This window comes from Stegostoma tigrinum, chromosome 32 (genome assembly GCF_030684315.1).
Source record: "Stegostoma tigrinum isolate sSteTig4 chromosome 32, sSteTig4.hap1, whole genome shotgun sequence".
Classification (NCBI taxonomy): Eukaryota; Metazoa; Chordata; class Chondrichthyes; order Orectolobiformes; family Stegostomatidae; genus Stegostoma; species Stegostoma tigrinum.
In genome coordinates, this window is record NC_081385.1 from 5,923,739 (window position 1) to 5,951,014 (window position 27,276).

General features: G+C 42.7%; 1 protein-coding gene across 2 annotated transcripts in view; it reads right to left on the reverse strand.

Moving 5' to 3' along the window:
• The window catches only part of tmprss13a (transmembrane serine protease 13a), a 45,759-nt gene extending 19,581 nt beyond the window's left edge, over positions 1-26,178 (reverse strand). Inside the window, exons 1-5 of one of the 2 annotated variants that reach the window (XM_048562055.2) lie at positions 25,961-26,178; positions 6,083-6,317; positions 5,268-5,378; positions 2,888-3,001; positions 2,635-2,764 (exon numbers count right to left, since the gene is read on the reverse strand). In XM_048562055.2, coding sequence (XP_048418012.1) covers positions 2,635-2,764; positions 2,888-3,001; positions 5,268-5,378; positions 6,083-6,317; positions 25,961-25,975 — 605 coding nt within the window. In that variant the 5' untranslated portion in view covers positions 25,976-26,178. The remainder of the gene's footprint in view (positions 1-2,634; positions 2,765-2,887; positions 3,002-5,267; positions 5,379-6,082; positions 6,318-25,960) is intronic. The other variant, XM_048562054.2, reaches the window with a different exon arrangement.
• Positions 26,179-27,276: the final 1,098 nt, after the last annotated feature.

Genomic DNA, 27,276 nt, shown 5'->3' on the forward strand with positions numbered 1-27,276 from the left:
ATTGCAGAGATAAAGAAGGGCAAAGCAATGCACAGATGGGTCCAAAAACAAGACTCAAGATTTTTAAAATAAACTTTAAAGTTTTTCATGGTTGAGAAATCTTTTCACAGCTCAGCTGCCAAATTGGGAACCAATTTAAATCAATATGTAACCTCTAGGTAATCAATAGGTATCAATTTTTAAACAATAAAAGACATAAGGAATGGTTTCTAGGATAATAAAATGTGAGGCTGGATGAACACAGCAGGCCAAGCAGCATGGTTTCTAGCACCATTTATTCACTTTTAGAATACTGCATGCAATTTTGGTCACCCCTCTATAGCAAAGATATTGTTAAACATGAAAAGGTGCAGAAAGATTTGTAAGGATGTTGCCGGGACTGAAGGGTTTGAGTTATTGAGAGATGCTGAATTGGCAGGGGCTTTTTTCCTTAGAGTGTCAAAGGCCGAAGAGTGACCTTAAAGAGGTTCACAAAATGATGAGGGGCATGGATAGGGTGAATAGCCAAAGTCTTTTTCCTCAGGTGGGGGAGTTCAAAATTAGAGAGCATAGGTTTAAAATGAGAGGGGAAAGATTTAAAAAGGACATGAAGGGTAGGTTTTCCACGGACGGGGTGGTGCGTATATAGAAAGAGTTGTCAGAGGAAGTTTTGGAGGTTAGTACATTTACAACATTTAAAAGACAGGGTGTAGAGGGATGTGGGCCAAATGGTGGCAAATGGAACCAGGACAGATTGGGATGTCTGGTTGGTATAGATGAGTGGACCAGTGGCTTGTTACTGTGCTGTATGACTCTATAACTCTATGAGTTTGAACACATTTCTTCATAAATAAAAGCAGAAATGTGGTCTGTCTGTCTCAGAAAGCAGTAGATGTGGTAACTCAATAAATAATATTCATTCTATGGCCAATAGACTTTTGCTTTTCAAGGATCTTAAGGGACATAAACGTAAGTTGGGTAGATGGAGTTTAGATGCAGATCATCCATGATCGCATTGAATTAGGTCATGGTTCATCTGCACCTCAATATCCTAAACCAGTCCTTGACTCTATCCTTTGACAGCTTTGGTAACAGACTCGTTTGAATGAAAACAAACTACTGGAGGTGCTGGAAATCTGAAACATGTACAGAGAATGCTGAAATAACTTAGCAGGTTTGGCAGCATCTGTGGAGAGAAATCGAGTTAATATGTTGCTGATCAAGGAAATCTTTACTGCCTGAAATGTTAATGCTATTTCTCTCCACCGATGCTAGCAGATATGCTGAGATTCTCCAGCATTCTCTATGGTTATTTGGTAACAGAATCAATTCTTTTAGGAAATCTGGGTCAATAGAACTTATACAGACCCTCGCTGTGTTCATCCAGCTTCACATTTTATTATCAGCTTTTGTGCTCCTGAGATGCTGCTGGGCCTGCTGTGTTCATCCAGCCTCACATTTTATTATCTTGGATTCTCCAGCATCTGCAGTTCCCATTATCACTTATGCAGACCCTCGCTGGGTTAAGGCCATCTGGTGTTTACCACACAAGTCATTTTCATGTGTAAACTGACGCATTTGATATTGTTAGAGTGGTTTGGGTTGGGAGGGCTTCATTTGCCATGCATATACACATTCTCCATCAAGATTCACTGCACAGTGACCAGAAATAGTAGGGCCCTGAACCGAAACGTCAGCTTTCCTGCTCCAGTGATGCTGCCTGGCTTGCTGTGTTCCTCTAGCTCCACGCTATGTTATCACTGCACAGTGACCAGCTTGTTTTCTGTTCACAGTAGTGATGATCAGCCAATGGGCAGAATGAAGACTGAACAATCTAGCCACTTCTATACTCTAACTTGGACAGAAAGAGTTCTTTCTTTGAGTGATTCTTTACCATCTACATCTCGTAACCAGCTTATAGATTTTCTTATAGATTATAAGGGGAAATCCTATAGAATCATAAAATTATGAAAGGAATAGATAAAACAGAAGAAGGGAGGTTGTTTCCACTGGTATCAGAGATAATGGGAACTGCAGATGCTGGTGAATCCAAGATAATAAAATGTGAGGCTGGATGAACACAGCAGGCCCAGCAGCATCTCAGGAGCACAAAAGCTGACGTTTCGGGCCTAGACCCTTCATCAGAGCATAGGGTCTAGGCCCGAAACGTCAGCTTTTGTGCTCCTGAGATGCTGCTTGGCCTGCTGTGTTCTTCCAGCCTCACATTTTATTATATTAGGTTGTTTCCACTGGTGGGTGAAGCAAGAACAAGAGGGCACAGCCTCAAAATAAGGGGGAGCAGATTTAGGACTGAGTTGAGGAGGAACTTCTTCACCCAAAGGGTTGTGAATCTGTGTAATTTCCTGCCCAGTGACACAGTTGAGGCTACCTTATTGAATGTTTTTAAAGCTAAGATAGGCAATTGTTTGAATAGTGGAGGATTTAAGGATTATGGTGAGCGGGTATGTAAGTGGAGTTGAGGCCATGAAAAGATTAGCCATGATCTTATTGAACTGTGGAGCAGTCTCAAAGGGTCAGATGGTCTATTCCCGCTCCTGGTTCTTGTCTTCTGATGTTCAATGCACAAACCACCCACACCCAATTGCCAAGCCAGTGACATTTTAAACCCCATCAATAATCCCCTGATGCCCATACCTCCTGAATCCCAGCTGTTGACATGTCTTGTGTGCCAAAGATGTGGTCCAGGCTGTGTAACAAATAGGTAACCACCGCTTGGACTTCCACCCGTAGACCTCGAGTTGTGAGCTGGACCCTTGGAATCTAACTGCAGTGTGGAGTTTGCAGGAGATAGTGGGATTGGCGGAAGAGACAACATCAGGTAGAAATTAGCTCATTCATTTATTTTAATTAGACTGGGAGATGGTTGTTGATGATTGAGAAAGCTTACCACAGCCAGCTTCATCGCTGCTGTCTGTACACTCACTGACTCCATCACACCTGGTCACTCTGGATGGACAAGAACGGTTGAAGCTGGTTGTTGGAATGTCCTTCACAAACTTAACTGGTGGAAGGAAGCAAAAACAATCAGTTCATGTGGCATCAACAATGGGCTTGGAGACCGTATGCACTTGTATATTACACAAAGAACAGGGCAAGAGAGGAGCAAGGATAGGTTGAAATAATTAAGCTAGGATTACCCAAAAATATAGACTATCAGTGGGTGATTTTATTGAGGTTTTTATATAGTTAAAGGATTCAAAAGTGTTCACAGAAAGAAACTATTTCCTCTGGTGGGAGAGACCAGATCTAGCAGCTACATAACTTTAACATTAGAGTTGGGCCAGTCAGGGTGATATCAGGCAAGTTGTCCTCACACAAACATTACAGAAATCAGGAACTCTCTCTCCAAAATAACTGTTTAAGCTGAGGGTTGATTGAACATTTCAAACTGAGATTGATAGGTTAGGTGATGTCATCAAAGATTACAGATCGGAGGCAGATAAGGTGATGGAACGGAATGGAGGATTGGGCTTGAATGGACGAATGGCCTCTTCCTATCTGTAAATACATCTGTCTGGCATGAGCATGTGGTATTTTATCCTGTGCTCATTTGTGGGGCGTGTGCGTCGCTGGCTGGGCCCAGCATTTCTTGCCCATCCCTAGTTGCCCTTGAGAACGTCGGGGTGAGCTGCTTTCATGAACTGCTGCAGTCCTCCTGCTGTGGGTTGACCTACAATGCCCTCAGGGAGGGAATTCTTTGGATTACAGCTGTCACTGTGACATGAAATCTCCCAAATTCACAACATACAAAAAAATGTTATGTCCGTTAGCAGACTGTAGACACATTGGCAATTTATTTCTCACTGCAAGCATCATATGGTTCTCATTAGAGGTGAGACATAATATATTAAGGTACTTTATACAATACAATTACACAGCTTATGTGAGCCACTAAGATGAATCCTTTTGTCAGTTGCATTTTTGACCAGGCACAATTATTTGAATGGCAGTACAGACTTGAGCTGCTGAATGCCTACCCTCGTGTATCGGATCAGAACAAACTCCCTCACAATATATCAAGGAGATAGCCTAGAGCTTTACTCTAATTTTATTTAAAGGCAAGTGTAAGGAGCTGTGTTCCAGATGTGATTCGATTGGTCAAACTACTAAGCTTTAAGCAAAATACACTTTATACTTACAACACAAATACAAACAAAGAAAGAAGAATTAGCATTGCTCTATCTCTATCTAAATACTTAACAAAATAATATATTATTCAACTACTGCTCATCAACTCTTCCAATATAGCAGCATCCCATAAACCCACAATAAAAAATGAAAGAACCGCGGAAACTGTAAATCAGGAACAAAATCAAAGTTGCTGGAAAAGCTCAGCAGGTCTGGCAGCATCTGTGAAGGAAAGAACAGAGTTAACATTTCAGGACCGGTGACCCATCCCCAGATCCTTCTGTTTTTTAACTCTGCTTTTCCCTTCACAGATATTGCCAGGAGTGCTGAGCTTTTCCAGAAACTTTGTTTTTGTCCCATAAACACACCATTGGCAAAGGTAAGTTCAGCTAAGTAGATTTCCCTTACTTGCTATCTCCTCCAGTCCAGGAGAAAGAACACTGGCAGAATGAATTGAGCAGCAGACAGAGAATTCAAGCTTATCCCACAGTAGAGAGAGAGAGACCTGTGTCTAACAGCTTTAACTCCAAAAATTCCAACTTCAACAACTGAAAGCAAAAACTAAGACCCTGGGTCTGTGTGAGTCTGACTCCACTCACTCATGCTTCTTTTGTCAGCTTGAAAAAAAACACCCAAAGCTATTTTACTCTGCTTTCCATGGAGTCGACACTTCGGTACCAGGTTTAAGAGCCCATCTTCAAGAGAAAAAGGGCAAAATCAAAGGCACATTTTGTCAATCTTGTTACTATGGTTACAATCCATACCTCCTCTGGTACAGGAGGTCCAGCGTTGAGAACAGTTTCCATTCTTGAGTCTATTCTCAAGTCAGTTTATACACAAATCAGAACAAAATTCAGGACAATATCTGGGAAATATTTATATATCAAATCTTTAAAATTACACCCCTGTGTGGGATCACCATCGTAACTACGAGCACTCATGTGTCAGACATTCATAAATCAGGGACACCTTGTATCTGTTAAATGCGCCTGTATAACAGTTGAGTTCCCATCAAGAGTTTAAACATTATATTTGACCTTCATCTCCTTCCCCATTGGCCCCCACCATCTTTAGCCAGCTTTGCAATCTACCGATAGTTGTGCCTCTCACCAAAGGGACAAGATGCAATGGTTACTCACGAATGATCCAAGCTCCAAATCCCAGCACAGCTAAAACCAAGAAGAGGGAGATGATACAACAGTAAGTCTTCCTCTGTGGATTACAGATACTTGCAGGCTTTCTGTGTGGGACTGAAAACAAAGGGTAAAGATGATAGCAATGCACCAAGGAACCACACCTTTCCCAATTTATTGAAAAGACAATTGGTTAAACCTCAGTTCCCAGGTCCCCAAAGTACATTTGACATGGGAGGGACAGAAACACTGGGAAACCTCATAAAGTTACAGTGGGCAAGGGCAGACATTTATATCCCTCTAAATCCTTCCTATTCATATACCCATTCAGGTGGCTTTTAAAGGTTGTAACTCTACACCACATCCTCTGGCAGCTCATTCCCTAAATGCACCACTCTCTGTGTGAAGAAATTGCCCCTTAGGTCCCTTTTAAATCTACCCCCCTCACCTTAAACCAATGCCCTCCGGTTTTAGTCACCCCCTCTACTCTGGGGAAAAGACCTTGTCTATTCACTCTATCCATGCCCCTCATGATATTATAAGCCCCTAAAAGGTTACCCCTCAGCCTCTGACACTCCAGGAAAAATAGCCCCAGCCCATTCAGCCTCTCCCTAAAGCTCAAATCCTTGAACCCTGGCAACACCCCTGAAAATCTTTCCTGAACTCTTTCAAGTTTCACAACATCTTTCCTATAGCAGGGAGACCCGAACTGAACGCAGCATTTCTTAAGTATCCAATGTTCTGTACATACATAAAAGACAGAGGTTAACATGCACACAAATAGACTGATGGTACTTCTGCATGCACACTCGATAACCTACCATTACTCTGGGTGACTTGAGTGGGAGGATGCTTGGGGCCTGCAGAAGGAATGTAATACGGCTGGTGTGTTCTCGATCCTGCATTGGGGTGTGGCTGTGTTGAATAAGGTCCAGTGCCGGGATAAGGTGGAATCTGGTGTCCTGCGCCGGGATAAGGTGTTGGTGGATATTGGCCTTGTGCGTTACTGTTTGCAGGTGGCTGAATGTGCTCAGGCAAATAATTCTCATAAATAGTCTGCAATTAAAAAAATGAAATATGATTCTAAAAATGATCTTTTTTCAATGCCTTCTTACTGGGCCCCAGTTTGCAAGACAGAAAGGTATAGTGGCAGTATGTGCTGCCTATCGGAAAGATATCTCATGCAGATACCCATCTTATTGCCCAATGTAAGACGTTGATGCCTGGACATTGCAGAGGAGGCCTCTGGACAGGGAATTTGAGTATTTCAGGCTGCATTGCTGGTTTCTGATGCAGACTGAGCATAGGTTCAATTCCCATACTGGTTAAGGTCACCCTGAGGTCCTGTCTTCTTAATGTTGCCCTTACTGCAGGCATTGAGCTTAAACTCACCATCAGTTGTTACTTTCTAATGTAAGTGTCAGACTGTGGTGGCTTTACCTTTAATCTCTGGTTATTGCCTTGCTAAACCTCTTTTCACTACTCTCTATCCTCTATTTCTTAAAGATTGATGTGGTTTTGCTTGAAAACACCTGTCCAGAAAAACATTGAGAGTTTTGCTGATATCAAGGGTGTTTTATAGATTGCAATGGCTGTTGTAATCCAACTCACTGAAGAGTCCCAATGACAGGAGGAAAATACTGCCACATCAGGTTGTCATACAAATAAACCAAGGGATCGGTTAAAGTGTGTTTGCTTTAATGCAAGGAGTATCAGGAATAAAAGTGATGAACTTAGAGCATGGATCAGTACCTGGTGCTATGATGTTGTGGCCATAACAGAGACATGGGTTTCTCATGGGCAGGAATGGTTGCTGGATGTTCCAGGGTTTAGAACATTTAAAAAGAATAGGGAGGGGGGAAAAAGAGGAGGGGATGTAGCACTACTAATCAGAGAGGGTATCACAGCTACAGAAGCTTCCTTTGTCGAGGAAGATCTGCCTACCGAGTCAGTGTGGGTGGAAATTAGGAACAGCAAGGGAGTAGTCACCTCGTTAGGGGTTTACTACAGGCCCCCCAATAGCAGCAGGGAGATTGAAGAAAGCATAGGTCGACAGATTTTGGAAAAGTGTGCACGCAGTAGGGTTGTTGTAATGGGTGACTTTAACTTTCCTAATATTGATTGGAACCTCCTTCGAGCAGAAGATTTGAATGGAGCTGTTTTTATAAGGTGTGTTCAGGAGGGTTTCCTAACGCAGTACGTTGACAGGCCGACGAGGGGAGAGGCCATTCTAGACTTGGTGCTCGGAAACGAGCCGGGGCAGGTATCAGATCTTGTGGTGGGAGAGCATTTTGGTGATAGTGACCATAACTGCCTCACATTTTACATAGCTATGGAGAAGGAGAGGATTAGGCAGAATGGGAGGATATTTAATTGGGGAAGAGGAAACTATGATGCGATTAGACATGAGTTAGGAAGCATGGACTGGGAGCAGTTGTTCCATGATAAGGGAACTATAGACATGTGGAGATGGTTTAAGGAACAGTTGTTGGGAGTGATGAGTAAATATGTCCCTCTGAGACAGGCAAGAAGGGGTAAGATTAAGGAACCTTGGATGACGAGAGCGGTGGAGCTTCTAGTGAAAAGGAAGAAGGTAGCTTACATAAGGTGGAGGAAGCTAGGGTCAAGTTCAGCTAGAGAGGATTACATGCAGGCAAGGAAGGAGCTCAAAAATGGTCTGAGGAGAGCCAGGAGGGGGCACGAGAAAGGCTTGGCAGAAGGAATCCGGGAAAACACAAAGGCATTTTACACTTACGTGAGGAATAAGAGAATGGTCAAAGAAAGAGTAGGGCCGATCAGGGATAGCATAGGGAACTTGTGTGTGGAGCCTGAGGAGGTAGGGGAAGCCCTAAATGAGTTTTTTGCTTCTGTCTTTACGAAAGAAACCAACTTTGTAGTGAATGAAACCTTTGAAGAGCAGGTGTGCATGCTGGAATGGATAGAGATAGACGAAGCTGATGTGCTGAAAATTTTGTCAAACATTAAGATTGACAAGTCGCCAGGCCCGGATCAGATTTGTCCTCGGCTGCTTTGGGAAGCGAGAAATGCAATTGCTTCGCCACTTGCGAAGATCTTTGCATCCTCACTCTCCACTGGAGTCGTACCTGAGGACTGGAGAGAGGCAAATGTAATTCCTCTCTTCAAGAAAGGAAATAGGGAAATCCCCGGCAATTATAGACCGGTAAGTCTCACGTCTGTCGTCTGCAAGGTGTTAGAAAGGATTCTGAGGGATAAGATTTATGACCATCTGGAAGAGCATGGCTTGATCAAATACAGTCAACACGGCTTTGTGAGGGGTAGGTCATGCCTTACAAACCTTATCGAGTTTTTTGAGGATGTGACTAGAAAGGTTGATGAGGGTCGAGCTGTGGATGTGGTGTATATGGACTTCAGTAAGGCATTTGATAAGGTTCCCCATGGTAGGCTCATTCAGAAGGTCAGGAGGAATGGGATACAGGGGAACTTAGCTGCTTGGATACAGAATTGGCTGGCCAACAGAAGACAGCGAGTGGTAGTAGAAGGAAAATATTCTGCCTGGAAGTCAGTGGTGAGTGGGGTTCCACAGGGCTCTGTCCTTGGGCCTCTACTGTTTGTAATTTTTATTAATGACTTGGACGAGGGAATTGAAGGATGGGTCAGCAAGTTTGCAGACGACACAAAGGTCGGAGGTGTCGTTGACAGTGTAGAGGGCTGTTGTAGGCTGCAGCGGGACATTGACAGGATGCAGAGATGGGCTGAGAGGTGGCAGATGGAGTTCAACCTGGATAAATGCGAGGTGATGCATTTTGGAAGGTCGAATTTGAAAGCTGAGTACAGGATTAAGGATAGGATTCTTGGCAGCGTGGAGGAACAGAGGGATCTTGGTGTGCAGATACATAGATCCCTTAAAATGGCCACCCAAGTGGACAGGGTTGTTAAGAAAGCATATGGTGTTTTGGCTTTCATTAACAGGGGGATTGAGTTTAAGAGTCGTGAGATCTTGTTGCAGCTCTATAAAACTTTGGTTAGACCGCACTTGGAATACTGCGTCCAGTTCTGGGCGCCCTATTAAAGGAAAGATGTGGATGCTTTGGAGAGGGTTCAGAGGAGGTTCACAGGATGCTGCCTGGACTGGAGGGCTTATCTTATGAAGAGAGGTTGACTGAGCTCGGTCTCTTTTCATTGGAGAAAAGGAGGAGGAGAGGGGACCTAATTGAGGTATACAAGATAATGAGAGGCATAGATAGAGTTGATAGCCAGAGACTATTTCCCAGGGCAGAAATGGCTAGCACGAGGGGTCATAGTTTTAAGCTGGTTGGTGGAAAGTATAGAGGGGATGTCAGAGGCAGGTTCTTTACGCAGAGAGTTGTGAGAGCATGGAATGCGTTGCCAGCAGCAGTTGTGGAAGCAAGGTCATTGGGGTCATTTAAGAGACTGCTGGACATGCATATGGTCACAGAAATTTGAGGGTGCATACATGAGGATCAATGGTCGGCACAACATTGTGGGCTGAAGGGCCTGTTCTGTGCTGTACTGTTCTATGTTCTAAACACACGGACAATGGCCTACATTCAAGCTTTTTACTGGTATTGTAGCTTCTCGATGAAATAAACGAAGAGTTGCCACACATTTGTAAGGCTCAAGGTAGATCTTGGCAAATATTGGCGAGTAATTATGAATATTTTTGAATGGCAAGGTGAAGAATGCTAATGGCTAAGTAGAACATATTCAATTGAGGACAGCCTCAATATCAAGTACTTGCTGGTCAGGTACAGTGTGGGTTAGATTCAGGATTCCCCTTAAACTACAGACATCAAACATCGTGGTTTCACATTCCACAGCTGTGCCTACAGCTCACAAGAGGGCCTGGCACTCCCTGGGTTGTGCTGAAGGGGAGTTCCACTCCTAGGAGAGATGTCTTTTGGAGGAAAATTCAGCAAGAGACCTTCTGATCTTTTAGTGGATGTAAGAAAGGCCCCATTGTAAGCTTTCAAAGACCAGCAGGGGCCTTTTCGTTCCAGCGTCCTATATAATGAACCACCATCAGATAATCTGATCATTGCCACCTTACATTTGTTTGTGGGATCTACTTGTGGGCGATTTGAGCAATACCATTCCTACATTACAGCAATGATGGCACTTAAAGAAGATTTAACTGGTTGTAAAATTATTTGGGTTTTTGAATTAGTTAGGCCATAGAACATAGAACATAGAACTGTACAGTAAAGTACAGGCCCTTCAGCCCATGATGTTGTGCCGAACTTTTACAGTAAATCTAAGGTCTATCTAATCTCCACCCCTACCTTATAATATCATCCATATGCCTAATTAATAGCTGCTTAAATGCCCCTAATGAGGCAGACTCCACTACCCTCTCCGGCAATGCATTCCACGCCCCTAACACTCTCTGAGTAAAGAACCCACCTCTGACATCTCCCCTATATATAGTTATATTGACCACGGCCTAGGTCCCTCCTGGTGTCATGGCTCTATTTCTGAGCCAGGAGATGCAGAGCCAAGTCCCAAGTCCCTTGAACATGTAGCATAACAATTTGATTAAAAATATAAACCTTCCTCTACACTTTGAAAAATGACATCTCTTCATGCTCCATTTCAGCCTGTGTGAGGCAGATAAACTGTTTTACAAATAAATTAAAGACATTTAGTGATGTAGGCTAACGACACTTGGTGAAAATAGAGAAAGAGAGAGATAAATATAATGACGTCTGTTTGGGTGGATCCTGAATTCAGTATGTGGAGCCTTAAGAACCGTCTGTAACACAGTGCACCTTTGTTTGGAGTTTTGGATGACATAACATGCACTCCTTGTACACGAATGGCAAAGGATTTTGTTTGACGTGATCATGGAAATATTGAGCACAGTTTTGATTGATGACAAATTCCAAAGTTTGAGATATGCAAAGAAATGTCAAAGAGTAAGACAAGTTAATTTATAGGAACATAAGAAAAGGGAGAAGGGGTCTTTTGGCTTTTTACCCAAGTCAGTATCCTTCCACTTTCTCCCCTTAAACTTTGATCTCTTTAACCTTAAAAACTGCATCTAACTCCTTCAAAATATTCAAGGTGTTGACATTTGGAATTAGTTAGACCATAAGAATATAGAACATAGAACAGTACAGCAGAGTACTGGCCCTTCAGCCCACGATGTTGTGCCAAACTCACTCTTTGGGTGAAGAAATTTCAACTCATCTCAGTCTTAAATGGTCTACTCCTGTGCTTAGACTGTGATCCCTGGTTCAGGGCTTCCTAGTCAGCCGAAACATCCTTCCTGTCTTGACCCTGTCTAGCCCTGTCAAAACCTTTTAGGTTTCAATGAAATACCCCTCATTTTTCGAAAGTTCAGTGCATATAGCCCTAATCAATCCAGCCTCTCTTATTACACTAGTCCTGCAATCTCAGGAATCAGTTTGGTAAATCTTTGTTGCATTCCCCCATAAAGGGAACATCTTTCCTCGGGTAAGAAGACCAAAATTACACACAATACACCAGATATGATCTCACCAAAGCCTGTAAATTGCAGCAAGACATCTCTGCTGCTGTACTCAAATCCTCTCTGTAGAAGGCCGATGTACCATTTGCCTTCTTCACCAGCTGCATACTTATTTCATTCAGAGATAATGGGAACTGCAGATGCTGGAGAATCCAAGATAATAAAGTGTGAAGCTGGATGAACACAGCAGGCCAAGCAGCATCTCAGGAGCACAAAAGCTGACATTTCGGGCCTAGACTCTTCATCAGAGAGCCATAAAAGCTGACGTTTCGGGCCTAGACCCTTCATCAGAGAGGCTCTGATAAAGGGTCTAGGCCCGAAACGTCAGCTTTTGTGCTCCTGAAATGCTGCTTGGCCTGCTGTGTTCATCCAGCTTCACACTTTATTATCTACTTATTTCATTCACTGGTTTATAAGGGTGTGTTTCATTGCATTTCCTCCCTTCCCAGTCTAACATCATTCAGATAATAATCTGCCTTCATGCTCTTGCTGCTGAAGTGGATAACATCAAATTTGTCCACGTTATGCTTCATCTGTCATACATTTGCCCACTCACTCGTGGTCCAAATCAGAGTGGCCCATTCAGGGTTTGAGTGAAGATTTGTGACTCGGGTTCTGGTTGTAGATATTGGTGTGTTTGCTGACCTGCAAGGTTTGATAGCAGATGTTTCATTCCTATGATGACCAGGTTAAAGACCCATGCACACGAAAAATGTGGTTTACAACATACCATGTGGAGACTGCACAAAACACGACTTGTGACTAATAGGCAGGCAAGTGGCAATGTGCATCTACGAACACCAGCCAACAACTAAATGCCACGACCAGATGTCCTTTGTTTCAATGCACATAGATGAGAAAAACGGCACTTTCCACTGGGACAACACTGCCATCATTGGACAAGGCAAACAGAGGGACAGCCAGGGAATTCTTGAAGGCTTGGCACTCATCCACGGACTCCATCCACAAACACATTGCATTAGACCCGATATACCAACCATTAAAATGTACAGCTGGAACCAGCAAAAGCCAGACCATATAAATTCGAACCAGCGCAAGACAACAGTGTTTCACAGGAGGCGCCACAGCACTGAAGATGTCACCGAGTAAGGGAACAAAACATCTGCTATCAAACCTCCCAGCTCAGCGAACACACCAACAGCTACGACAGTGAAGCATCTCTGCATCCTCCTCACAGCTCATCGTCCCACCCAGCTTTGTGTCATCTGCAAACCTGGAGCTTTTACATTTAGTTTCCTCATCTAAATCATTAATATATATTGTAAATATTAATAGTGTTCACAAAGAGAATCAACACAATGAACAGCATCTCTTAACGTGGACAAATTTGAGAGGGACGCACACACTGACAATTAGTGGGGCACAGGAACATTAAAAAGTCCCATATTCTGTGCCACAGGGCTCTGAGATGCTCAGGCTGTTCCCAAGGACACACACGGAGATAAACATCATCTGCAACAGGACGACAATCAACTCAGTGAAAGACGTTCTTTGCTCTGTCCAAAACTTCTGGTATTCCAGTACAAACATTGCCCTTGACTAAGAGTTGTAACTGGCACATTCCAAACTACAGGATTACCAGCCGACAGAGTTATCATGGAGAAAAATCACTGTCTCAGGCCTTTCAGCCATTGGGTACTGAGGGGTGGAATCTATAAAACCTTTTCAGTTGTATGCCTAACAATGAATGTGCAATGTTGAACATAGAGATTATTGAAATGTTATTAAGGCACTTTAGAGTGGATCGTGATCTACAAGGAAAAGTTTATTATACTGCATTTTCTTTTTCAATTTGAAATATTGTGCCCATTGGCTGTGTCTCTGATAAAGAACGTACATTGTAAATATTAACAATATTACAATTGTACTGAGCCTCCTAAAAATTGAATATGCTGTATATTAAATGTACTGTAATTTTTCACAGCAAAGTGTTTGCAATGTACTTTGCTGAATTTTATGACTCAAATTATTTTTGCAAATGTAAAATCTTCACAATCTAGCCATGAAGGATTATAGAAACCAAGGAGAACATGAAATAACTATGCATAACAGGCAACAATATTTGCCACAGTGACTAAGCAACGTTGAGGATTAGAGCTTAAACAGCACAATGGGAAGGTACTGACATTTAACAGCAATGAAACTACTCTTTAAGTATCTGCCTACCTCTGGCTGCCCTGGAAACCAGCAAGTTGGAGGAACTAACAGCAATTAATACACACATCTCATTAAACACTAAGCAATCAGTCAATTTAAGTGGTGTTTTCAGGAAGATAAATCTAGACCGTGGTCTGTGAATCTTCATGCAGTGACCACAGGAGATGGTTGCAACTATAATTTTAATTGCAGACCTAGATGAACCCACTATAACTCAATAACATGAGTGACTGAGTGTGGCCCTGTAAAAGACCCTGGTGCCAGTCATGACTCAATGGGCAGATATGTCCTTAGGTTAGGGGGTTGTTGGTTCTCTCCCCACCCAGAGACTGAGCATGACAAAACTGCACAAAGGCCAGTACCCACCATCAAGTCACCCTTTATTTACCTATGGACAGTACACTGACTATGGCCAGTCAGCTCAGACTCTGCCCTCTCAACAGAGGAGAGTCTAAATCTACCGTTTATATTGGTTAACCAGGGCTTCCTGATTGACTCAGGTTAACAGTCCAAATCAAGGATCCTGCAGTCAATGATATCCACCTGGTTCCAATCACTACAGACATACTGAGAGGGTGCACATTGTCAAACATGCTGTCTTTTAGATGAGATGTGAAATAAAGTTCTGTTTGCCCCATCAGGAGGTCATTAAAGATCCCTATCTGTCAGAGGTTTGGGGAGTTCTCCCTGGTGACCTGGTCAATGAACATCACCAATGTTATCTGGTCACTATTACATTGTTTGCAGAAGCTCGCTCTGCGCAAATTGGCTGCTGTGCTTCCTGCATAACAACAGTGAAATCCTTCATTCAGCAGAAAATGCTTTGCATCCCAACACAAATGCAAATCATTCTTCTTAAAAAAAATCCACAGATTAAGTGATAATATTAATGTCTCTCTCAGTTTTGAGCCAAGAAGTTTTAAAATTTAAAGTTTAAAAATAGTTTCACAAAACATGATGTAATTCTGACACCAGTCAGGAGTTTGTCTAATTAACTGTGGTGCATTGATTCTCTCTGTGTTGTTTATCAGACATTCACTGTTGTATTGATTCAGTCTAATTTTGTATATGAAAGGACAAATGTGCAGTCCGGTATAGGATTGTCCAGAACATTATTCAACATGTGGCTAATTGGGAATCCAGATCAGTTGATTGCATTCTGATTAGTAATTAGAAAAGTAATGAATAGATAATGTTGCTGATCATACAATGATTTGCAACCTTAGTCCTCATTTTTGCTTAGCTTATAATCAGATGAAATCTAACCTTGAATATCAACAGGGGGAATATTTGTATTGCATGAGATGTTTTTCACATTAAAATTAATTGATTAAAACAATGTCTCCATGGTGACACCCTGGCTAGTCAATCATTTGTAGTAAATAACACTGGTCTGAGTAAGAGCGAGTAGGTAGTTACCAGCTATTACAAGCTGTGCTTTGATGTATGTTGGGCTTTTAGCAGGTTTGGATTAGACCTTAGAAACAAGTTGGAATGTTTATCAATTTCTATTGTATGGAAGTCTGTTTATATTACGTACTGTTGCTCAAGATTCAGGTGGCCACTTTAACATTGCTCCTCATAGTGTAAGCAACTCCCATTATCAATGCATCAATAAATGTGCAGCCAGTATAAACTCTGCCTCTCTGAGTTTGAAGGTCCGGGGACAGGGTTAAGTACCACTCCTGAAACTATAGTATGAAAATCTTGGTGAAAATTGAGTGCACGGCCCTGAGGGAGTGTCAGGTTGCTGAGGGTGGTGCTCACTGATTGGCATGGCATCATTTTGAAATACAGTAGGAAGTTGTCTCTGGTGTTCTGGCCAATTCCTCAAACAATGTCACCAGATTAACAGAGTGCTTAACTTCTTGCCCTTTGTGGGGGCTTGTTGAAATTTATCTGCTATATCTTATTATGTTGCAACAATAGCTGCTCTTCCATGACACCTCACAGGATGTAAAGCAGCTGTGGTTGTGAAAGGGGCTATATTAATGCATGCACTTGCTTTCCATTCTATCCTGATTTGAAGTTTGGATGCAATGAACACCCAAGACCTATCACAAGGGTGGCATGGTGGCTCAGTGACCAGCAGTGCTGCCTCACAGCACCAGAGACCTGGATGCCTATCTGTGTGGAGTATATATGTTCTTCCTGTGTCTGTGTGGATTTCCTCTGGGTGTTCTGGTTTCTTTCTACAGTCCAAAGTTAGGTTGATTGGCCATACTGTATTGTGCATAGAATCTCTAAACACCCAGTACCATCTACCACTTCCATCCACATTTGAAAAACTGAACTTGCAATTTGTGTTTTCTTTATTTATTTGAAAGGAATTCAGCATCACAGGCAAAGCCAGCATTTATTGTCCATCCCTAAGTGCCCTTGAACTGAGTAGGCCACTTCAAAGGGCAACTCAGAGTGAAGCTTATTGCTAAGGGCCTGGAGTCCCATTATGGCCAGGTCAAGGAATGACGGCATGTGCCTGTCTCTAAAGATCACTATTTCCTCAACTAATGATTCTCCGAACAATCCCATGGTCATCACTCATCCTTCAGTCTCTGCAGGCTGAAGCCCATCCAATATCCTCTATTTTATCCCACATCATATACAGGAGCAAGAAAGAATTGACATGGCGCCTTTCACAAACCCAAAACACTTTACAGGTAATGAAGTTGTTGTTGTAGTATGGGAAATGCAGCACCAATTTGTACACAGCAAGCTCCTAGAAACGATATGGCTATAACAACCAAATCTTTATTTTTAAAAAAGATATTGATTGAGGGGTAAATACTGGCCGGTTTCTGGGAATATTCTTCTTCAACAGGTGCCTTGACATTTGGAGGGAAACAAGGATCTCAATTTAACATCATCTGAAGGATGAATCACCAATGGTGTGGCAGTACTATTATAACACACTTCCCAAGTTAGCCTGGATTACATGTTTAAATCACAGAAATGGAACTTGAACTTTATAACCCTCTGATTCAGTGCTGGGCGTGTAATCGAGTCAAATTGTTGGAGTTTGCTAGTAAACCAACAACGAGTGATTTTGACAGTAGTAGGAACAAAAACAAAGTTGCTGGAACAGTTCAGCAGGCCTGGCAGCATCCATGAAGGAAAACACAGAGTTAACGTTAGGGTCAGGTGATCGTTCATCAGAAGGGCTGTTGTTGTTGTGTTTGACAATAGTCAGAGTGGTTTGACCTTTCACTGGATGCTCCTAACATCCTGTGCCAAGTCCCTTGCAGAACTGGCAAAGCAAAGTAGATTCAAACAAAACACATGGAACCAGCCAAGATGTCAATGAACAGTTGTATCAGAGATAATGGGACCAACCTCAGGGAATCTCTCTCCCACTGCACTCTCCATCTTCGGTCTGCCTCCCCCTCTCTCCCTATTTATTCCAGAACCCTCTCCCCGTCCCCCTCTCTGATGAAGGGCCTAGGCCCAAAACGTCAGCTTTTGTGCTCCTGAGATGCTGCTTGGCCTGCTGTGTTCATCCAGCTTCACACTTTATTGTCTTGGATTCTCCAGCATCTGCAGTTCCCATTATCACTGATACAATTATAACCTCACTGTGAAGCCTCTTCCAGGGATGCCTAATCTGAAGAAGTTGCCCTCCTCCCTCCAGACCAACCTCAGGGAATCTCTCTCCCACTGCACTCTCCATCTTCAGTCCACCTCCCCCTTTCCCCCTATTTATTCCAGAACCCTCTCCCCATCCCCCTCTCTGATGAAGGGTCTAGGCCCCAAACGTCAGCTTTTGTGCTCCTGAGATGCTGCTGGGCCTGCTGTGTTCATCCAGCGTCACACTTTGTTATCTTGTCAATGAACAGTTCTTGTCTTTCAGTTTGTCAGCATTGTTCATTTCTGTATAAAGTTTCGAAAAACACTCAGCTACACAGAAGGTTACACCTGCTGATATTTGACCAGGAGTTTAAATTCTCCAGGGAAACTTATCATGGCAACAGCAATTTCAAACAAAGTATAACGCCCAGAACACTGACAAACAATTCACAACCTCCACGTGTGGCTGACCTTTCCACTTTGTAGCTATAAACTGATATCTTCTATTGCCTCATGTAGGCACACCCTGTTCTGTGCATCAAAATTAATGTGCAGATACTTTTGTAATAAACCTTGCCATACCACAGTTTCTCATTATATAAACATAATTTAACTACAACTGTTCTGGGTTGCCCTGGATTATACAGTCATTTTACAGCATGGAAAGAGGCCCTTCAACCCATCAGAAAGCACCAGTCATCAAGTTGTCTTCTGTTCTAATCCCATTTTCAGTTCTTGGCCTGTAGCCTTGTATGCTGTGCTATTTTAAATGTTTGTCTAAATACTTTGTCAATATTTTGAGAATTCCTACCTACCCAGACCTTTCAGGCAGTGAGTTCCAGATACCCACAAGCCCGTGGGATGATTTTAATTTCCCGTCAAGTCCCCTGTAAATTTCTACTACCTACCTTAAATCTGTGCCTCCTGGTTATAGACCCTTCTCAGAGGAAAGGATTCTCCCCATCTGCCCTGTCTGGAAATGGCTCTGCAAAGAATTAATCTCAAGGACGCTTCTCTGAGCACAAAACTGCAGGAGGCGGAGTAAAACAGAGATTGAGATTGGGATTCTCAAATCATTTTAATTGATAGGCAGTCGGTAGATATCCTATCAGTTAGTAGATAAACTCTTGTTTCCTCATCTTGCTACGGGTATGAATAGCTTGTGAAACTGATGGTGGGAGGAATGGGTGTGTCTGTTTGGAATTGGGAGCTCATGAAATTAAACCATCTGAAATAAAATTAACTAGAGTTGGCAGCAGTATGTATGATTCACTTAATTATAGCAAAAATGGCCACACTACTTGTGCAATATATAAAGACATTATGCAAATGTGGCACTCATACAACAACCGGCTCTTACATGATATAGCACCTGTAAGTAAAACCTTAACAGCTGGGTTATCAAGTAAATCTTGACATTAGGTGATATTAGGACAGGCGTTTGAAAATTTGGTGATAAAGGTAGGTTTTAAGCAGGCAAGAGAGGTAGAGAAGTGGCAAGGTTTAGAGAAGGAATTCCAAAGCCTAGATGACAGGCAGCTGAAGGCCTTGTAACAAGGGGCAGTGAAGGGAAATTAAGAATTAATAGTGGAGGTTCTTGAAAATTCCAAATGGGATGTAAGTGTTGCTGACTAGTTCACCAATAAATAACTATTCCCAATTATCCTTGGAGTAGGTGGTAGTGAGCTGCCTTTGTGAACCACTGCAGTCCATTTGGTGCAGGTAGATTGCCAGTGCTGTTAGAGAGGGAGTTCCAGGATTTTTTCCCAGTGACACTGAAGGAACAGGATGAGATTTTTGCCTTGCTGGCCAGGCTGGCAGACATTTTGTCACCGTGCTCAGCAACATCGTCAGTGAGGCCTCCGATGAAGCGATGTTGTTCTACACTGCTTGGAATTTGTGCTGTCCGGTCCGTTATAGTGAACAATGCCATTTCTGGTTTTGTTCCGTATGGGTTTGTGAATGGGGTCTGATTCTATATGCTTGTTGATTGCATTATGGGTTGAGAACCATATCTCTAGGAATTCCCATGCATGTCTATGTTTGGCTTAGGCTACCATGGTTATCTAACTGTGGTATCTAAGCCAAACATAGACATAGACACGACATTCACCATCTGACAGGAATCCCAAACCTGCTCACAGTCCTCCAAGTGTGACATATGAAAGTTTTATGTGGATTTGTCATTGCTTCCTCAATTCTATTTTTTTATTCCCTTTGCAGAAACATTCATTATTCTCCTTATTTACTTTAATGGTTATATCTACTTGAGGTGGTAATGCTTTTCATATTCTATGAACTTGATTCTCTAAGCCCTCTGCTCTTCCACTTCAAGGAGCCTCCTCTTAAGTGGCAGCTTTCTGTCTCATTGGATAATGGTTTGTGCCTTGCTGATTAGGTTTATATCAAAGATTGGCTTAACATTAATATTGAGGACCCAACCTGAGGATGACCAGGTATGGGGTGCGGTAGTTCAGTGGTTAGCACAGCTGCCATGCCATGGTTCCAGTTCACTTCCAGCCTTGGGTGACTGACTGTCTGATTGGAGTTAGCACATTCTCTTCATGTCTGTGTGGGTTTCCTCCAGTGGTCTGGTGTCCTCCCACATCTCTCATCCCACAAATGTGTGCAGGTTAGGTGGATTGGCCATACTACATTGCCCATAATGTCCAGGGATGTGTAGGTTAGTTTGGTTGGGCATGAAAGTTCAGGGTTGCAGAGACAGTGCAGGAGAGATGAGTCTGGGTGGGATGCTCTTTTTAGAGCCAGTGTGGATTTGTTGGGCTGAATGGCCTTCTTCCACAGTGTAGGGCTTCTAAGAACTATCTCTGCTGTATTTATTGAAGTAAGACTGTGATTAAGAAATTATTCACTTCCTGAATCTGTTTGATATCCATATAAACTAACTGCATGCTTTTCGTTTTTACTCTCCTCTTCTAATGCCCCTTCTAGCAAAGTATAATTAATTACTAAAATAAAACAAACAACTGCAGATGCTGGAAATCTGAAACATGAACAGAAATTGTTGGAGAGACTCAGCAGGTCTGGCAGCAACAGCACTGGTTGACAGTACTGTGGCAGGGTCAGTGGACTTGGAATGTTAACTCTGCTTTCTCACTCTCAATGATGTTGCCAGACCTGTTGAGCTTTCCCAGCAGTTTCTATTTTGATTATTATTAATTATTTTTAACACAAGATGTATCAATCACACTTACCGACATGTAATTCTATCTGTTGTGCATTTGTCACATTTCACCTAATCAACAACCATTTTACTTTTCAGAATAATATTTAATGCGCCTCCTACTTTGGTATCAATTACAAATTGGAAACTGCTCCCTTCAGCTACTGTATCCAACTTTTTGATATACACAGTCAGCGTAGGTGGTTTTAGATTGAATTGGGTCCCAGTTTCCAAACCTAAGATACTTAGCTCAAATTTTCTCTTTTCCATTTTAATCAGTTTTTAACCCAAATTTCTATCCTTGCCTTAATTCAATGCCTCTTAACTGAAACAGTATTAAGGCGGCTTAAGTCGCATTTTGTCTTTGATAAATTGTTGGAGGTTATTTAAACTAAGGCAATGTCGCAACATTTAACCACTCCCAAATACTCTGGAATTTACGCTGTTATGGAGTCTGCGTCACTAACATAAGCACTGGAAGGAAGCAGAAACAACAGTGAACCAACAGAATGCCCCAACTGCAACAGATCATATCTCACAGAATGCTGATCCTAATCTCAGAACACACATTCATAGTTTCATCCAAGACAAATTGGTAGGACTTGCACTGCTACAACATTAGTCACTGCAGGATTTTTAGCTAATTTACAGAGGCAGTAAAGTTAACATCATTGGGCCAGAAATGCCGAATCTCAGAGTAATGTTCTCAGGCACACATTGCATTTTAATCCCACAGTGGCAGATGGTGAAATTTGAATTCAATAAAATTTTCACATTAAAATTTGCCTAATGGTAGCCATTGCAATTGTCACAAAAATTGCATCTGCTTCACTCATGTCCATTAGGGAAAGAAATCTGCTCTTTTTACCTGGCCTGGCTTACGTGTGACTCCAGACCAACAACAGCTTAGTTCCTTCTTAGTGGCTCTCTGAAATGGCCAGAAAGCCCCTCACATCAAAAGCAAGTAGGGTTGTGCAACAAAAACTGGTCTGCCCATTGATGTTCACATCTAACAACAACGTAATTCTAAACTTTAGTAATTATTGTAACATTAAATAAAAATGACAACCAAATTGTGCATTCCCAGCTGCTACAAAAGAAACAAAGTGGTATTGATGATAACATCTACTTTTCTGAAAATAGGATGAGGGATAAGTGCTGCCCAGGACTTCAGAGAGAGCCCCCCACCTTGAGCAAAGTATTTCCATCTGTTAGTTTAAACCACCTGAGAGGAGACACAGGTCTGTTTACTGTCTTATCAGAAAGGGAGTATAGCACTCCCATTGGAAATGCCAATGAGTTTTCCGCTATGCCCTGGGATATCAGTCTCAGTTATGTACTCAAAGTTTTGGATTTGGGATTAATTCCACAATCTTTGAGCTCATTGTCACTGAGTCTCAGCTGGAGTCTTAAGTCCAGATCAATGTGTAGAGATTGTTGCGAATTGATGCACTACTGAAAAAAAATACACTTTGTTGAAGTGGCATGTCCTCCTGAGTACGGAGTGAAGGGTGTTGACAAAATGTATCTTTTTTTTCAGTACAAATGAATGAATGAACGAATGAATGATTTTACTGTCATGACAGTGAGAAAAACAGTAAAATATAATGAAAAGCTTTTCCATTTTTGCCACAATCTTGCACCATTTTGAATAGTTTAAGAACAAGAAAAAGGACAGAGAGATAACACCCTCATGACGTCTTTTGAAGTTCATTGTAAGCTAACAATTTCCATTCACGCAGCAGTTAGATGAACCAAGGGAGTATCATCAAACAAGAGTTGAAGCCAAGATAAACTAGAAGATGTTATGACTGGTGATTATGTTCTTGGCCAAAGGGATAGACTTTGAGGAATGTCTTAAAAGAGGAGAGACAGAGACAGAGACAGAAAGATTTAGGGGAGGAAATTGCAAACTTGTGGCCCAGGCCACTATAGACAAGTCCAACAATGACAAGCAATTAAAATTAATCAATATTGGGGTTATTAAATGTAGTCTTTTTATGAAAATCAGTGAATGGTGGAACTGGCTTGAGAAGCTGAATTGTCTTCTGTTTCTCAGTGCCAAACTCATTTCAAAGAAGGGCTCATTTTTACGGGTTCAAGTCCCACGCCAGGACTCAGGCTCAAGAGTCACAGCTGTCACATGAGTGTAGTATTGCAGGAATGTACACAGTTAGTCACACAGCACCATCTTTCAGATGGACTGTTAACCAAGCCTCTGTCTGCATTCTCAGGCAGATGTAAAAGAACACATGACGCTCATTTCAGAGGACAACAGGAAACCTGGTCTTGCCAACATTTACTTTTCAAATAACTTCACAGAATGAGGCTGGTTGGCCATTATGACAAAGCTATAGTAGGGGTTTCCTGGAATATTTCATACTTTAAACAATGGCAACACTTCAAAACAAAATATTCTGTTGGATTGCAAAGCACTTTGTGACGTCCCACGAGTTGTGAAGCTTTTTTTTTTACAGAATTCCAGAAGTAGTATGGTACTGAATGAGGTCATTCAGCCTATTGAATCTGTGCCAGCCCTTCAAATAAGTTACATTATCTAGTACCGATTTCCGGCTTTCTCCCCAGACCCTTGCACTTTATTTCTATCTAAGTAATCATCCAATACCTGCTGGAATGCCTCGGTTGAACTTTGAAGAGTTATTTCAGTCAGTGAGGAAGATTATGTTGGTAATTGGTTAAAGCTAAGACTCAAATCTGGTGGGAACTGATCGATAACATTTGAAAATTTGATTTAGCGGCTGTTTCCCAAGGGTGGGACAATAACGTTACATTTGGCAAAAGTAAACATCTGAAGCCTTTGGGTGTTCAAGTTTGCTCTTTATTTGTCAAAATGTCACCGATCCCCCGAAAAGCAAGGAGCATTTGGGGTAAAGTTTATTTTACTCTTTGCATTATTCCTGGGATTGAACAGTGAGGCCTCAGATTGTGTTCTGTCTTCAAATTTTAACTCCTCTCTTCACTGTCCCCATCCCAGTTTGTCAGAAACAAAAGCTAAAGGGTTGGGATCGAAGGGTTTAACTGGAATGGGGAGACTGAGCACCTTAACATTCATTACTGCGATTTTAATAAGCAGCTAATAACGTCTAGCCCGTGGGTCCCTCATTCAAGAAAACTTCATCGGGGTCCCATTTGATATTTTAAGCAAAAGCCCAACAGTGACATACAATCTCGTTGACGTTTAGGGACCCAATCTACATGCGCAATCTCTCTCCTGAGCACAGACACTCTTCAGAGTGCAGCCCTTCCCCACCACGGAATGTATTGGTTATGTCAATGGACTAGCATTCTTGTGATGCCCAGGATGATGCCCTGGGCGTGGGGGATTCCCACAGGTCACCTGTGAATCACTGGCCCAAGACCGTACAAAGTGTTGGAGGAGCATCCAGGAAGGCATCGAGCACCTTGAGACTTGTCATCGGGAAGAAAAATGGAAGCCAGGCAAAAACAGTGAAAGGCGTGCGCTGCCACGTCAATGCCCCACCCACCCCTTCCCATGACCACCATGTGCCCCAAGTGTAACAGAGCCTGCAATAGCTGTATCGGTCTGTAGGGACCCACCTAGAGACTCACCTTGAGATTGGAAGAGAGTCATCCTTGTTTAAGAGGGACCTCCAATGAAGATGATGATGCCCTGGGAGTGAGAGCCAAATCCCACCACAACAGCTAATGGAATTTGAATTTAATGAACAAGTCTTGAATAAAAGCTAGTATAAATTTGGTGACCGTAAGACTACCGGTCAGGGAGAAACTATTTTGTTCATAAACAGAGCGTACGCACAGATCCTTGATAAGAAGAGGATGAGAGGAGAATTTTTTTCAAACAAGGTATGGTTTGGATCTTGTATACATTGCCTGGAAATGTAGTGATGCATCCAAGAGAGCATGAGCTGGTTATTTAATTAGAAACAATTTGCAGGGTTTTGAGAAAGGGCAGGAGAATGGCGCTGAGCTATGATAGTCATTTGGAGAGAAGATAAAGATGCCAGGGCCCTTGGGGGCCAGGGGTTTACATCAGGACCTAATGGCTGGGGCTTTAAGTTCTGGGGGGTCTGCTGTGCTCAGTTTGGTGCTGGAGATCCAGGCCAAAAACAGCACGGGGACCTGCGATTTTTGCCCTCGAGCAGACATGATCAATTGACTGTTCCCATTCTACATTGTAACAATTCTGCATTGTAACAATTCTCTCATTCCATGAGTTATCATATCTTCCAATCATGTGAGCTCTAACGCTTAGGACAAGGGCAACAGAACACCATCACCTGCCTCTCCGAGCCACACACAGGCTTGGGCATTTCTTCTTTATTTATTTGTGAGCCAGCATTTATCACCCATCCCTAATTGACCTTCAGAAATGGCAGTGAGCTGCCTTCTAGAACTACTGCAATCCGTCAGTTGTGAGTTGACCCTTAGGGAAGCAGTTCCAGGATTTTGACCCAGCAACAATGAAGGAAATGTGACATATTTCCATTTCAGGATGGTGAGTGGCTTGGTACTGAACTTGCAGAGGGTGATGTTTGCAAGTGTCTGCTGCCCTTGTCCTTCTCGATGAAAGTGGTCATGAGTTTGGAAGGCGCTGCCTGAGGATCTTGGTGAACTTTGCTGTGACTTCACTGTTATTGGGTCAAAAACCTGGAACACCCTCCCTGACAGCACCACGAGATACCATAACCGAAGAACTGCTGTGGCTCAAGAAAGCAACTCCCCACTCTCTGCAGGGCAATTAGAGATGAGCAAAAACTGTTACCCTGGCCAGCAATACACACATCCCAGTAATGAATATAAATAAACACTCATCTGATTCACTCATGTCCTTCAGGGAAGGAAATCTGCTGCCTTTACCTGGTCAATCTCTCCAAACCTACAGCAATATAGTTTACTATTAATCCCCTTTGAAAAAACCCTCTTGAGACATTCGGTTCAAGGGTAATTAGGTTCATGAAACAAATGCTGACCAAGTCAACAATAACCACATTCCATGCAGGAATAACAAACTCTCTTCCCTACACACAAACCCTGCCCCACGTCCAAACTCTGTTATGTTTAACTCTGCTACATTACATTTAAGAACAGCAGTTGCTGCTTTATTGAACTGTGGCAGATTGAACATTTCCCCTGTTATTAGGTATCTTCCCAAGAGTTCTTAATCCAGAAACTGTACATTTCAAGGCCTCCCTGAATTTCACAGTATTGCATTTTTTTTTAAAAAATACAGAATATTGTGATTGCTGTGGGTAAGACCCCAGATCAAACATAGACACCTACTGGATATGAAGTCATTCCTGAAGTCTTGAGATTGTGCTGTCTTTTAAACCATCAGATACAGCTTTGGAGCAAGTCCCAGCAGCTCCAACACTTCACGTTGTATGTCTCACGTAAAACTCAGGAACTGCAAAGCATTGACCAGCATTGACTAAGTTGTAGAATCTGCTCTGCCTGGGGAAGGAGGTGGCTGCTGGCCTGGGTTTCAGCTGAATCAAAGTTGATGAACTAGTTTGACATGAAAAGTTTGCATTTCTATGATGAACATCCTGCCACGCCTATTCAATGTCTACCTGTGGATGGCTGCAGTAGGGAAAGGATAATTATTACGCTTGTTAAATCTTTAACCGATATCATAAATGACATCAACAAATAATATTTATATTACACCTTTAAAAGCATTAAAGAAATTATCCTGAAGCTATCTAACAGAATCTGGCAATGAATCATGTCAGTAGACAGACGAAGAGAAACATTTTAAGAAGTATCCAAAAGCTGGAGAGGGATAGAGACTGTATCAGAGATAGTAGGAACTGCAGATGCTGGAGAATCTGGGATAACAAGGTGTGGAGCTGGATGAACACAGCAGGCCAGCATCTTTAGAGACTGTGAACAGAGAAAGGAGGAACTGCAGTTGCTGGAGAATCTGAGATAACAAGGTGTAGAGCTGAATGAACACAGCAGGCCAAGCAGCATCAGAGGAGCAAGAAAGCTGACGTTTTGGGCCTAGACCCTTCTTCAAAAGTGGGGGAGGGGAAGGGGGTTCTGAAATAAATACAGAGAAAGGGGAGGTGGATCAAAGATGGATAGAGGAGCAGATAGGTGGAGAGGAGACAGACAGGTCAAAGAGGCGGGGGTGGAGCCAGCAGAGGTGAGTGTAGGTGAGGAGTTAGGGAGGGAATAGGTCAGTCCACGGAGGATGGATAAGTCAACGGGGCGGGATGAGGCGAGTAGGTAGGAGATGGGGGTGGGGCTTGAGGTGGGAGGAGGGAATAGGTGGGAGGAAGGACAGGTTAGGGAGGCGGAGACAAACTGGGCTGGCTTTGGGATGCGGTTGGGGGAGAGGAGATTTTGAAGCTTGTGAAGTCCACATTGATACCTTTGGGCTTCAGGGTTCCCAAGCAAACTATGAGGTCCTGTTCCTGCAACGTTCAGATGGCATCGTTGTGGCACTGCTGGAGGTGCAGGATGGACATGTCGTCTAAGAACTGGGAGGTGGAGTTGAAATGTTTCATGACTGGAAGGTGCAGTTATTTGTTGCAAACCGAGTGTAGGTGTTCACAAAATGGTTCCCAAGCCTCCGCTTGGTTTCCCCGATG